This window comes from Dipodomys ordii, unplaced genomic scaffold (assembly GCF_000151885.1).
Source record: "Dipodomys ordii isolate 6190 unplaced genomic scaffold, Dord_2.0 Scaffold124, whole genome shotgun sequence".
In the NCBI taxonomy this organism is placed as follows: Eukaryota; Metazoa; Chordata; class Mammalia; order Rodentia; family Heteromyidae; genus Dipodomys; species Dipodomys ordii.
The window spans coordinates 904304-916534 of NW_012267340.1; the positions used below are offsets into that span (position 1 = coordinate 904304).

At 38.5% G+C, this 12231-nt stretch overlaps 1 protein-coding gene across 5 annotated transcripts in view; it reads left to right on the forward strand.

Moving 5' to 3' along the window:
- The window catches only part of Hltf (helicase-like transcription factor), a 34988-nt gene that overhangs the window by 582 nt on the left and 22175 nt on the right, over window positions 1-12231 (forward strand). For 3 of the 5 annotated variants that reach the window (XM_013029919.1, XM_013029920.1, XM_013029921.1), the window contains exons 2-9: window positions 541-748; window positions 1992-2158; window positions 3797-3930; window positions 4979-5076; window positions 7519-7593; window positions 7737-7928; window positions 11323-11418; window positions 11938-12052. In XM_013029919.1, the coding sequence (XP_012885373.1) occupies window positions 541-748; window positions 1992-2158; window positions 3797-3930; window positions 4979-5076; window positions 7519-7593; window positions 7737-7928; window positions 11323-11418; window positions 11938-12052 (1085 nt within the window). The remainder of the gene's footprint in view (window positions 1-540; window positions 749-1991; window positions 2159-3796; window positions 3931-4978; window positions 5077-7518; window positions 7594-7736; window positions 7929-11322; window positions 11419-11937; window positions 12053-12231) is intronic. The other 2 variants (XM_013029922.1, XM_013029923.1) reach the window with 1 other exon arrangement.

The window sequence follows — 12231 nt, forward strand, 5'->3', positions numbered from 1 at the left end:
CAGGCCCCGAGGCCCAGCCCCGCCGCTCCGCGGAGCGGGCAGACGCCCGGGGGCTTCCTGCAGCCAGAGCCCGGCGAGGCCCGCTTTCGGCCCCGGGTGCCCCGCCGTTGCGGGGCTGTGGTGTAGGGGCTTGAGATGGTGTCGCCGCACTCCGGGCGCCCCGGTGAGACGTCTTTCCGATCCGGGGAGTTCAGTCACGAATGCTAGGTTAAAAACACCTGCGAGTCTCAGGAGACGAGTTGTCACTGACATTCTGGCACGACGCCTTCCCGCTGCACCGGAGGTGGTGCTTCCCCGGGGAGGGGGTGTGTGGAGGGGATACGCCTGCCCCACTCATTCACTGCCCTGCCATAGCTGCAGGAGCTCATTCTGTGTACTGAGATCTCCACGTTAAGGTTTCCACTGCTGGTCTGCCCTACGATTGATTGGCCCATGTACGGTCTTGGAGAAATAGTTGGTTAATACCAGGAATTTCCTGTGCCTTTTCTTTCTTTCTTTCTTTCTTTCTTTCTTTCTTTCTTTCTTTCTTTTTAAAAACAGGGATCCTGTTTGGAAGTACTTGCAGACTGTCCAGTATGGTGTCCATGGAAATTTTCCACGCCTCTCATATCCAACTTTCTTTCCTCGGTTTGAATTTCAAGATATTATTCCTCCAGATGACTTCCTAACCAGCGATGAAGAGCTAGATTCAGTTTTATTTGGAACATTGAGAGGTCATGTGGTTGGACTACGCTATTACACTGGAGTAGTGAGTATAAAAGTAGCTACCAAATAAAGTGGTAATGCATTTATAGTACTAACCTATAAAACAAGAATATGTGCAGTTATTTTATTTCAAGTAAAGCAAGAGAGAAATTACCTTCTTTGGCTCACTTTACATTTGTGTCATGATTATAGTATACAGACCACATTTGCCTGTCTTATCATTTGATTGTTAACAGTAATTCTGAGATAGAGGATAGCTGTTATAGTTTGCATAACCAAAAAAAAAGAAACTGTAGAAGATACAAAGATTTGCCCCCAATGCACAAATCCTATGTTTTGAATGTCTATTTTTGTTTTATTTCATCATCATCATCATCATCTTTATTATTATTGTGTGTGTCTTGTATACACATGTACACACGAGTGCCAGTATTGGGGCTTGAATTTAGGGCCTGAGCACTGTCCCTGAGCTTCTTTTTCTAAAGGCTAGCACTCTGCCACTTGAGCCCCAGTTCCATTTTTGACTTTTTTTGGTAGTTTAGTAGCAATAAGAGCCTCAAAGACTTTCCTGTCTGGGCCAGCTTTGAACAATAATCTTAAGATCTCAGCCTCCTAAGTAGCTAGGATTACAAGCATGAGTCGTTATGCCCAACTTTTCTGGAAGAATTTGCAGAAGTCCTGATTCTGTTGTTTTTAATGTCTCTTCCTCAGTTTTTAGTTAAGTGGAAACGAAATGATATGAGTTGGAGGCTAGATTTAGTTTCTTCATGTGGTTCCTTTCTGACTTATAAATGCTTCTTCCCCCCTTTTTAGATTCTGGAGGATTCAAGCTTAGCAACCAACCTGCTTTGGGTTCAAATCACAGCTCTGCTACTTATTAGATTTGTGACCTTGGGCAAGTTACTTGACTTTCCTGTGCTTTAGTGTCTTTGTTTAAAAAATGGAAATAATGCTGGTTGTGAGTAGTTCAAAACTCCATCTGTGCAGTATACTTTGAACAGTGCATGGCTTAGTAAGCACTTGATAAAGGTTAACTTAGGTGTTGGAAATTTCAAGTGGTGAGGATCTGATAATTAGATATAACTATCTTTTAAATATTAAGTGACTATAATTAGAAAAGCTTTATAGAGGAAAAAATCATTAGATATATTCTTTAATAGTTTTAGTTTAAGTCCAAGTTTTTGTTACTATATAATATTTAGCACAGAAATCTGAGACTGAGTCAAGCTATTATTTTATTGTGTTTGTATTTATAATGTAACAATGCCTGTTCATATTTTAATTAGGTTAATAATAATGAAATGGTCGCATTACAACGAGAGCCCAATAACCCGTACGATAAGAATGCGATCAAAGTGAATAATGTGAATGGAAATCAGGTTGGCCATTTAAAGAAAGATCTTGCAGCTGCTTTGGCCTCTATCATGGACAACAAATTGGCACAAGTGGAAGGGTAATGTACTTTTGGAGTTTAGTTTTGATCACTGTGATTTGACCATTAAACTTACTAGGGCTGCTTCTTATAGCCATAACGGTCCCATGACATCTTTTATCAATATGCCACTAGGCATATGTTCAGCTCTCTTATCGGCTGCTGGTTTCCAGTCATCAAACATCTGTCCCTTGTTTTCCTATTAAATTATTCCCAGGGAGAAAAATAGACTTGGTTCCCACATTAGGAGATATACTCCATCTTTTCAAGTCTTTTTGGTGCATACATTTGGGATTTGGGGAGTGTTTAGATCAGAGCTTGAACAACTGGTCGCCTGGCATCTGGGTTTATTTTGCCTGTACCATGTTTGAGAACTTTTCACTTTTCATGGTCTAAAGGTAGACATTTTGTATTTTCTACATAGTGTTGTCTAAATTTAAAAGTTGCTCATGAAGACATTTCTTTTGATAAATGGGAGATCTCATTTCCACACAACATCAGTTTGTCGCAACTTAGAAGTAGCTATTCGTGAAGTTAGGCCTTACATTTTTCTAGCTCTTCCACTACTTGTTTCATTTCTATTTTTATGTTGGGGGGCGGGGGCTGGTACCTGTGGGCCTTGCACTCTAGCTTGGCGTTTTTGTTCAAGGTTGGTGTTCTACTACTTAAGCTACACCTCCACCTCCTGCTTTTTGCTGGTTAATTGGAGACAAGAGACTCAGGATTTTCTACCTTGTTGGCTTTGAACCATGATTCTCAACTCTCAGCCTATTGAGTAGTTAAGACTATAGGCATGAGCTATCAGCTTGCTTTTTCATTTCTTAAAACTTTCTGGTTACATTTTTTAAATTTTAGGCATTTGTGTTTACTGGTCTCCATTTAAATCTGTGGGATGTTCGTGCCTCAGTCCCAATGACTAGGATATCTATACCCTACTCCCAGGTGGATTTGAAGAACCAATAAATGATCAGCAGTGTTTGACTTGGTTTTTGTCTTGCTTGTTCACAATTTTCGGACATGAAGATGGGAATTTTTAGTGAATTCTTAGCAAGTTCTTAACAAATCAATTCCTATTCTCCTGGCAGAGCAACTTGTTCCTCTAATGATTCTGTTATCCTGAGCTTCACTTTCTCTAGTAAATAAATGTACATGTATTTATTTGACAGCCTTGTTTTTTTTTTTTGTTTTTTTTTTGGGTCCTGAACTCTGGGCCTGGGTGCTGTCCCTCAGCTCTTCAGCTCAAGGCTAGCGCTCTGCCACTTGAGCCACAGCGCCACTTCCGGCTTTTTTCTTTTTGCTTATGTGGTGCTGAGGAATCAAACCCAGGGCCTCTGGCATGCAAGGCAAGCGCTCTATCACTGAGCCACCTTTCCAGCCCCACAGCCTTGTTTTTAATAGAAGTTCTTTTTGTATTTTAAAACTACCCCAGTTTCTCAGTTTCATTTGGTATTATATGTTGCAGAAAACATGTTTCCTTCTGATGGTTGCTGATTATATTTCTTTCCTTTTTGATCTTTTGAGTCTTCTCAGCTATTCCCTTCGTAATTCATGTCCATGCAGCATATGAATGGGATACTTGGAATATTTAACAGATTGTTAATTAGGATTAAAAAACAAACAAACTTATTTTCCGTCTTTTTTCTCTCCTAACTACAACAGGGTAGTTCCTTTTGGTGCAAACAACGCTTTTACCATGCCCTTGCATATGACTTTTTGGGGAAAAGAAGAAAATAGAAAAGCAGTTTTGGATCAGTTGAAGAAACATGGATTTAAACTGGGTCCAGCACCAAAAAGTAAGTTTAGGGTTTAACTTAATATTATTTTGACATTGTAACATGAAAGGATTACAAAACATTTACACTTTTGAGTTTGGTCAAATTTAACTTGTTCTGAGAGTTCCAGGTTATAATATTTATTTATTTAATTTTGAGTCTTCTGAGAAAATCTCTTGACTTTTTTCTTTTATATTTCTATTGAAATACAGTTAAAAGTCATTTAACAGTGGGTCAGATTCTGAGAAATACATCATTTCATGTTTTTGCCATTGTGTAGACATCACAAAGTACTCATACAGAATTCGGGGGCTGTGCTATCAGTAGGCCTACAGTCTTAGTAAGTCCTGGTCACATATTGGCTGTCATTGATTGAAATGGGAACGCTACAAGCATGACCCGACTCATACATGCACAAGCAACCCAAGGAGATCCCATGTGTCTCCCTTAATTGCCTGCAGTGCTAACATCATGATTTGAATGTTGTTTTAATTTTAAAGGGAAAAAAATCATCTCCCAATAGGAAATGAAAAAGAATTATTTGTTGATAGGATTTTATTCAGATAATGTGGAATTGTTTTAACGAAAAATTTTGAATGATTTATTTAAAGATTTTTGCTGTTATTTTGCAGTTCTGAGGATTCTCCTATATTTCCTGTATAGCATGTTATTCCCCCCTCCCCCTGCCACTTGCCCAATCCAGCTTTTCATTGGTTGAGTTGTATTTTTCAAACTTTTTTGTCTGAGTTAGGTTAGAACCAGTCTTTCTGATCTCCACCTCCTGAGTAGTTAGGATTACAGGCAAGAGCCAACATACCTGGCCATAGCTTTAAAACATTTTTTAGGCCTAGAATTGTAGCTTAGTGATAAAGAACTTGCCTAAACTTGTTTTTTTCTTTTTCTTTCTCATGGTTCTAGGGATTTGAACTTAGGGCCTCACCTGTGTTCAGCAGGTACTCTACTACTGGAAATTCTCTTTGGGAATTTTTAATACATTAATGAGCTTTATGTTTTCTTATTTCTTTCTCTTTCATTTGGTGATTTTGTTGTTTCCGTTTATACATTACAGCTTTAGGATTCAGTTTGGAAAGTGGTTGGAACTCTGGAAGAGCTGGACCAAGCTATAGTATGCCAGTTCATGCTGCAGTACAGATGACAACTGAACAGGTTTGATTATTTATTTTTAATTTTTTGCCAGTCCTTGGGCTTGAACTTATGGCCTATCCTTGGGTTCTTTTTTTGCTCAGTGCTAGCACTTGATCACTTAAGCCACAGCTCTACCTCTGCCTTTTGAGTGGTTAATTGGAGAAGAATCTCATGGGTTTTTCTGCCTATGCTTGCTTTGAACTGAGATCTTCAGCTCTCAGCCTCCTGAGTAGCTAGGATTACAGGCATGAGCCACTGGCCCTGGCTTCTCTTTTATTTTGTATGGCAATCTAAAAGTGAATCTTAAAGGTTGAAAGTGGTGTTTAAAAAATAGGTAAATTACGTATGTGTTAATATTGGTGATCTTCAGATACGTGGAGATAATAATGAAACATTGTATAGTAACTAGAGTATACATGTTTTTATTTGCAAACATTCTCTAGAAAGCATTGATAAAGAGTAAGGTTGTCCCTTGATATTCACAGAGAACGGTTCCAGAATTCCCAAGTCCCTTATCTAAAGTGGTATAGTATTTGTATATAGCCCATGCACATCTTCCCACATACTGGACTCCTACAGTAGCAAGATTCTGGGTTGCTTACATTACTAATGTACTGCCAATGATGTTCAGGGAATGGTGACAAGAGAGTACATTATGTGTTCAGTATAGACAAGACCATTGTAGGCCTAACGAGTTTTGATCTGTAGCTGGTTGATCTTTGAAAGGAGGGCTGACTGTAGTTTGTTCATAGGCAGTTATTACATACATAGAAGCACGCACATGACTGTATATAATGTTTTTTTATTCCGTGCAGATCTTAGTAATAGTTTCTGCTTTAATTTGTAATCTAGGATACTATCGTGGTGGTTAGTTTGAGAAGAAAAATACACAAATTAATGTGGACCTATGAAAAAAATCAAAACTTGCTTGATGTCCCTTTCAACTACTCTTACCCTTTTGGTCTGTAATTGTGGTCTTCATATTTTCCCCATGTGTTGTTTCAAGGGCACTTGAGCCTGTGTCTGGTGGACAAACCAGGGCCACCTCATGTCTTCTAGGCTTCTGCTTTGCATTCATATGTTAATTTCAAAAGTAATTACAATCAGTGTGTATTGTTGTAAAATTGGGCTACACAATTTAAGATGAGGCCAGGCTACTCAGGAGGCTGAGATCTGAGGATCTCAGTTTGAAGCCAGCACAGGCAGAAAAGTGTATTTAACTAGTAAAAATTGGGAAGTGGAGCTATGGCATAAGTGGTACTAGTTTTGAATTAAACGAAAGGACAGTGCCCAGATCCTGAGTTCAAGCCTTAGTTCTGGTACCAAAAGGAAAAAGAAAAAGTTTAAATGACCAAAAAATTAGCATGACAATAAATTGGCCTAATATATCATAGTATGTAGCACGTTTCTTTTTTTTGTCGGTCCTGGGGCTTGAACTCTGGGCCTGGGCGCTGTCCCTCAGCTCTTCAGCTCAAGGCAAAGCGCTCCACTGCTTCAGCCACAGTGGTACTTCCAGTTTTCCAGAGGTTTATTGGAGATAAGAGTCTCATGGACTTTCCTGCCCAGGCTGGCTTTGGATGGTGAGCCTCAGCTCTTAGCCTCCTGAGTACCTAGGAGGACAGGTGTGAGCCACCAGAACCTACCTGCAAGTTTCTTATTGCTAGGACTTGGAAAAAGTAAGATGTACCCTATAGACTATCAAAATAACTTGAATATGATTAATAGAACCACTGAACTTTACTTTCAGGAAAAACCCTTGGAGACCATCCAAATTTAGTTCCTTTTAAAGGTTTTTAGAAATGATACAGGGCTCTGCCTAAACATACAGGTTTGTGTGTGACAAGTGATTTGACCCCTGCCCATGGACTCAAAGTGCCTCTATGTGCTCTGTCATCTTCTCAGGGTCTGTTTACAGGGCTTGGGTTGGAGTCAGGGCCTTTCGCATTGAGATGAGTGCTCTAGCAGGGAGCTATATCACTAGCCCCTGTGAACTTTTTTTCCCCATATACATATATATATATATATATATATATATATATATATATTACACGTTTTTTGTTTTTTTTTGTCGGTCATGGGGCTTGAACTCTGGGCCTGGGCGCTGTCCCTCAGCTCTTCGGCTCAAGGCTAGCACTCTACTACTTGAGCCACAGTGCCACTTCTGGCTTTTTCTGCTTATATGGTGCTGAGGAATCGAACCCAGGGCCTCATGCATGCAAGGCAAACACTCTACCACTGAGCGACCTTCCCAGCCCCTCCCTATATTTTTCTCTATATAATTTCATATTTTTACAAGATCATCTGTTTAACCTTCAGTGAGCAGTGTTGGACTTTAAAGGATTAACTTATGTGCCTTTTGGCATATGAATTGTTAGTTATATTACATGATTTAAATCTGAAGTAAGTGAAATTATCACTTTAGTTGGTTTGCTTACTGATATTTCTTATTGGTGTTTATTGTAGCTTAAAACAGAATTTGACAAATTGTTTGAAGATTTAAAAGAAGATGATAAAACTCATGAGATGGAACCAGCTGAGGTACAGAAACAATATTTTCTATTTAAAACTTGAGGATTTAAAAACTCCAATTTATTTTTTATTTTCCGATAAGTTCAGCTTAGGTTCTCCATGTGAGAGGAGAGAGGGCTGACTGTGCTTCTCTATGGGCATTTTATTTGTAGGCTGTTGAAACACCATTGCTTCCCCATCAGAAACAAGCTCTGTCTTGGATGATTTCAAGAGAAAACAGTAAAGACCTTCCACCATTCTGGGAACAGAGAAATGACTTATACTACAACACCATAACAAATTTTTCTGAGAAGGACCGACCAGAGAACGTCCATGGAGGGATTTTAGCTGATGATATGGGTTTGGTAATTATGATTTTCCAAGCTAATGAGTTCTTATTTTATGGCGATATTTTCGTATGAAGTAATTTTGAAGTTGAAAAATAGGTGCCACTTTTGAATTGAGAGTTTACTTTCAGGGTAGACTTTTGAATTAAGAGTTTACTTTCTAAGGCTTTGCTGCTGAGAAGTTTCAAAATCTGGGATTCTGTTACTGAAGTCTGCCTGTTGTCTCTTGTCAGAGCCAGACTGTAAGGAAATTAATTCCCTTGTCACCAGTCATTTCTCTTGAACATTAGAGGATGGAATCCATGACAAAATTACTTTCAGGGTAGAACAGTTTTTTTGTAATATTTACTTAAACTAACGTTAAATTTTTTGTTTGATTAAAGAACAATTACGTAATGGTAATGGTATAAATGTATTCTAGGTTTTCTTCTTTTGAAAGTCAGGGCAATTTATGAGCTTGCTTTTTTTTTTTTTTAATCACTTTATTGTGTGCTTTCGGTATGCAAAGTACTGTGCCAAATGATTTATTTTAAGAAATTCCATTTGAGCAGCAGTATGTCAAGGTTGATATTATTATATATAATTTATAGGTAAGGAAACTGAGGCCCAAAGAATTTGGCTGCCTTGGTGAGTGGCATAACACTGTAGGCACTTTGGTACTTGTAGCACACTGCTCTTGATCACTCTTTATAAGCTTTTGTTGTTGTTTTTTTTTTGGTTGTGGGACTTGAACGTTGTCCCTCAGCTCTTCAGCTCAAGGCTAGCTCTCTATGACTTATGCCACAGCATCACTTTTGTTTTTTTGGTGGTTTATTGGAGATAAGAGTCTCACCACAGACTTTCCTGCCCTTGCTGTATTTGAACAGCGATTCTTAGATCTCAGCTTCCTGAGTTACTAAGATTACTACAGGTGTGAGCCATTGGTGCCCAGCTGTAAGCTTTCTTTAAACCAGTGAAAACAGTAGGGGTAGCTCAGTGGTAGAGCATCATTGCATGACCCTGAGTGCAGTTCCCAACACTGCAAAAAGCAAAAAAGGTGAAAACAGTGTTGTGTAAAATTGTATCCCGCCACAAATACTATGATACATAAGAGTACTTAGTAGATATTTATGAATCATTAGACCAGTTTTTTTATGCTTTTTGGTCTTAGATTTCATTTTTGTGAGTGATACCTATTAGTATTTATAGTATTAGGCATTGAAAGAAATATTTAAAATATTAAACTTAAACACTTAAACTCCCAAATTGTTAATATAAATAGCACATTTTTTTTGGGGGGGGAGTCCGGTCGTGGGGCCTGAACTCTGGGCTTGGGCGCTGTCCCTCAGCTCTTCAGCTCAAGGCTAGCGCTCTACCACTTGAGCCACAGCGCCGCTTCCGGCTTTTTCCTTTTTGCTTAAGTGGTGCTGAGGAATTGAACCCAGGGCCTCAGGCATGCAAGGCAAGCGCTCTACCACTGAGCCACCTTCCCAGCCCCTAAATAGCACATTTTTAAATGAAAGGCAGACTGTTCAAAAACGATAGCAATTTTGGTGAGAGCACTGTCTTATACATTTTTAAATTTTTTTTTTCCATTTTTCAGTCAGAAAGTGACAGCTGAATTGCTACAACTGCTTTATTCAGTGTGTTGTGACTATGTTGTTTTTGGTTGAGGTACATAAAAAAACTTAAGTAGTTGTAAAGGAGAGTATTTTAATAATTTTTTGATAACTAATAGATTCCTTCCTTAATGCTACACTAATATCCAATAAGTATTGATTTGAAACTTTAAATCATATGAATGAACTTCTTATATTCTTTCATTAAAATCCAGTTGTTTGTCCTGTACTTGAGTGCGTGATTTACCTAGGCATGATTTTATAACCAGGCTTACTTACGTAGACAACGTTTGCTCACTGTTTTGTGCAGATCTGCACTTTCTGTTGTGTTTCAACATACACTATTAGAGACTTGTCTTTTTATCACTGCCGATATGGTCATAATAGAAAATCAGTTACATGTTTGTGAGTTCCCATATTCATAGTGTTAATAAAAATTTTGCAAAGTTCTAATTTTTATTGACATTTCAGATTTTATCATTCACAAATACTCACTTGTTTCCTGAAGTGACAGCTTCACTTTGCTCATTGTCAGGAAAGTATTTTCTAGACACTCACTTTTAAAGTTGCCAGTTTTTCAAGTTAAAAAAAAATGGTTGTATGAAAAAAATGACTAGCTGAGTTTACGACTCAGTCTCCGGTGATGTACTCCAAGCAACACTTGTATTTCTATATACAAGTAGTTTACATGTTCTTCCCATTTTGTTACACAGAATAATTAAACAGATGTGTGCATAAGAGGTATAAAAATTTGCTTCAGTGAGGACACTCTTAAGAGGAACGGGCTTTTCCCTTTTCTGTGAGTATGTCTAGGTGTTGGGAGCACAAGGGCTAGTGTGTGGCTTGGTGCCGGCTGCCTCTGCTTCATGCTGAGACACTCTCCACCAGAGCCTTCAGCAGCAGTAGAGCACATGATTTCCAAATAAGGTCTGTTTTACCAGCGCTGTAAAAAGTTTTGACCTGATTCTTCTGAAAGGGTCCTGGAGCCACACAGGAGTCAGTGGGGGACCACAATTCCAAAAGTGCTTTTTACCGGGCTTTAAAATTGCCAGAGATTTTTGCTAAATTCCACTGTAGATCATTTTAAAAAAATTAGTTGGTTTCCATTTAAGAAAAATGCACAGGACTTACCCTTTATGTTTCTGATAAGTTTTGGTGTTTAATTTTTGGTACTATTTTCAAATCAAATTAAATGAAATTATTGCCTTCATGTACACATGGGAATTACTGTTCACTTAAAATGAGTTCTGAACTTCATAGGAATGGTTTTGAATAGTTTGCATAATAAAATTGATAGTTCAAAGATAAATGTAGAATCTTAGATCTTTAGTCATTCAAGTAAATGACGTTTTTCAGAGATGCATGTATTTCACAGTAAACCATTTAGTAATTCCTAATTATGATTTGAGGAAAAACTTTTTTTTGCGTCCAGTCGTGGGCCCTGAACTCTGGGCCTGGGCGCTGTCCCTCAGCTCTTCAGCTCAAGGCTAGCGCTCTACCACTTGAGCCACAGCGCCACTTCTGGCTTTTTTCTTTTTGCTTATGTGGTGCTGAGGAATTGAACCCAGGGCCTCAGGCATGCAAGGCAAGTGCTCTACCACTGAGCCACCTTCCCAGCCCGAAAAACATTTCTTAATGGAGTGAAATAGTCATTTTTTTTAGTGTGTCTATTATTAGGTATAATAAACAAATACTTTCATGGCTTTTAGATGCTACTCAGTATTTGGTTACTTTGTTTTCAAATTGGATATGGACTGCTTTTGGTCAACTGTGTTTCAGAATTTAACCATATGTTTTTTAAAAATATTTTAAAGGGTAAAACTCTAACAGCCATTGCAGTAATTCTTACCAACTTCCATGATGGCAGCCCTCTTCCTGTTGAAAGAGTTAAAAAGAATCAACAGAAGAAGGTAAAGTACTAGTAAATGCACTTTGTGTGAAATTTCTCTTACTGTGAAGTCTTTAAAGTTCATTAAAAATAATTGCCAAGAAATTGATAATGTCTGATATTTTCAGAAATATGTTTAATGCTCTTTACAGGATGTTTATAAAAGTATCAGTCTTTGTTTTTGTGTGTACTGCTTAGTGGGGCTTGAACTTGGGGTCTGGATGCTGTCTGTCAGCTATTTTTTTCTCAAGGCTGTCTTTCTACAACTTGAGCCACAACTCCACTTTGAGCTTTTTGGTGATAAACTGGAAATGAGTCTCACAGACTTTCTATTTGGGCTGGCTTTGAGCTATGATCCTCAGATGTCAGCCTCTGAAGTAGTTAGGATTACAGGTGCTGAGCCACTAGTGCCCAGTTAATTTGTACATTCTTGTCATCTCTCTTTAACCACCACTGTTTTTGAATTGGGAAGTGATTTAAAAGTCTTTATTACCCAAACTAAGGCACTATAAATGTAGGATCTGTTTATGTTTATTTAAAGCTGATGAAGGAAATACTGCCTTTCACCCAGGAGCATAAAGACTGTACTGTGAGCAGTGTGCCTGTGAAACTTGGAAGGGACTGTACCAGAGGAGAGGCAGATGGGCTGAGCAAAGGTGAGCTTTTATTTCTGAACATGACCTGATACCTAACTTCTGATTTCCTGACTTTAATAACAGGTTTTACTTCTGATTAGACAAGAATTTAGGTCTCCTTTTCTAAAGAACCTCCTGAGCACTGGTAGTCAGGAAAGCTTTCATAAAGCAGGCGATTGAATTGGGTGATAGCTTACCAG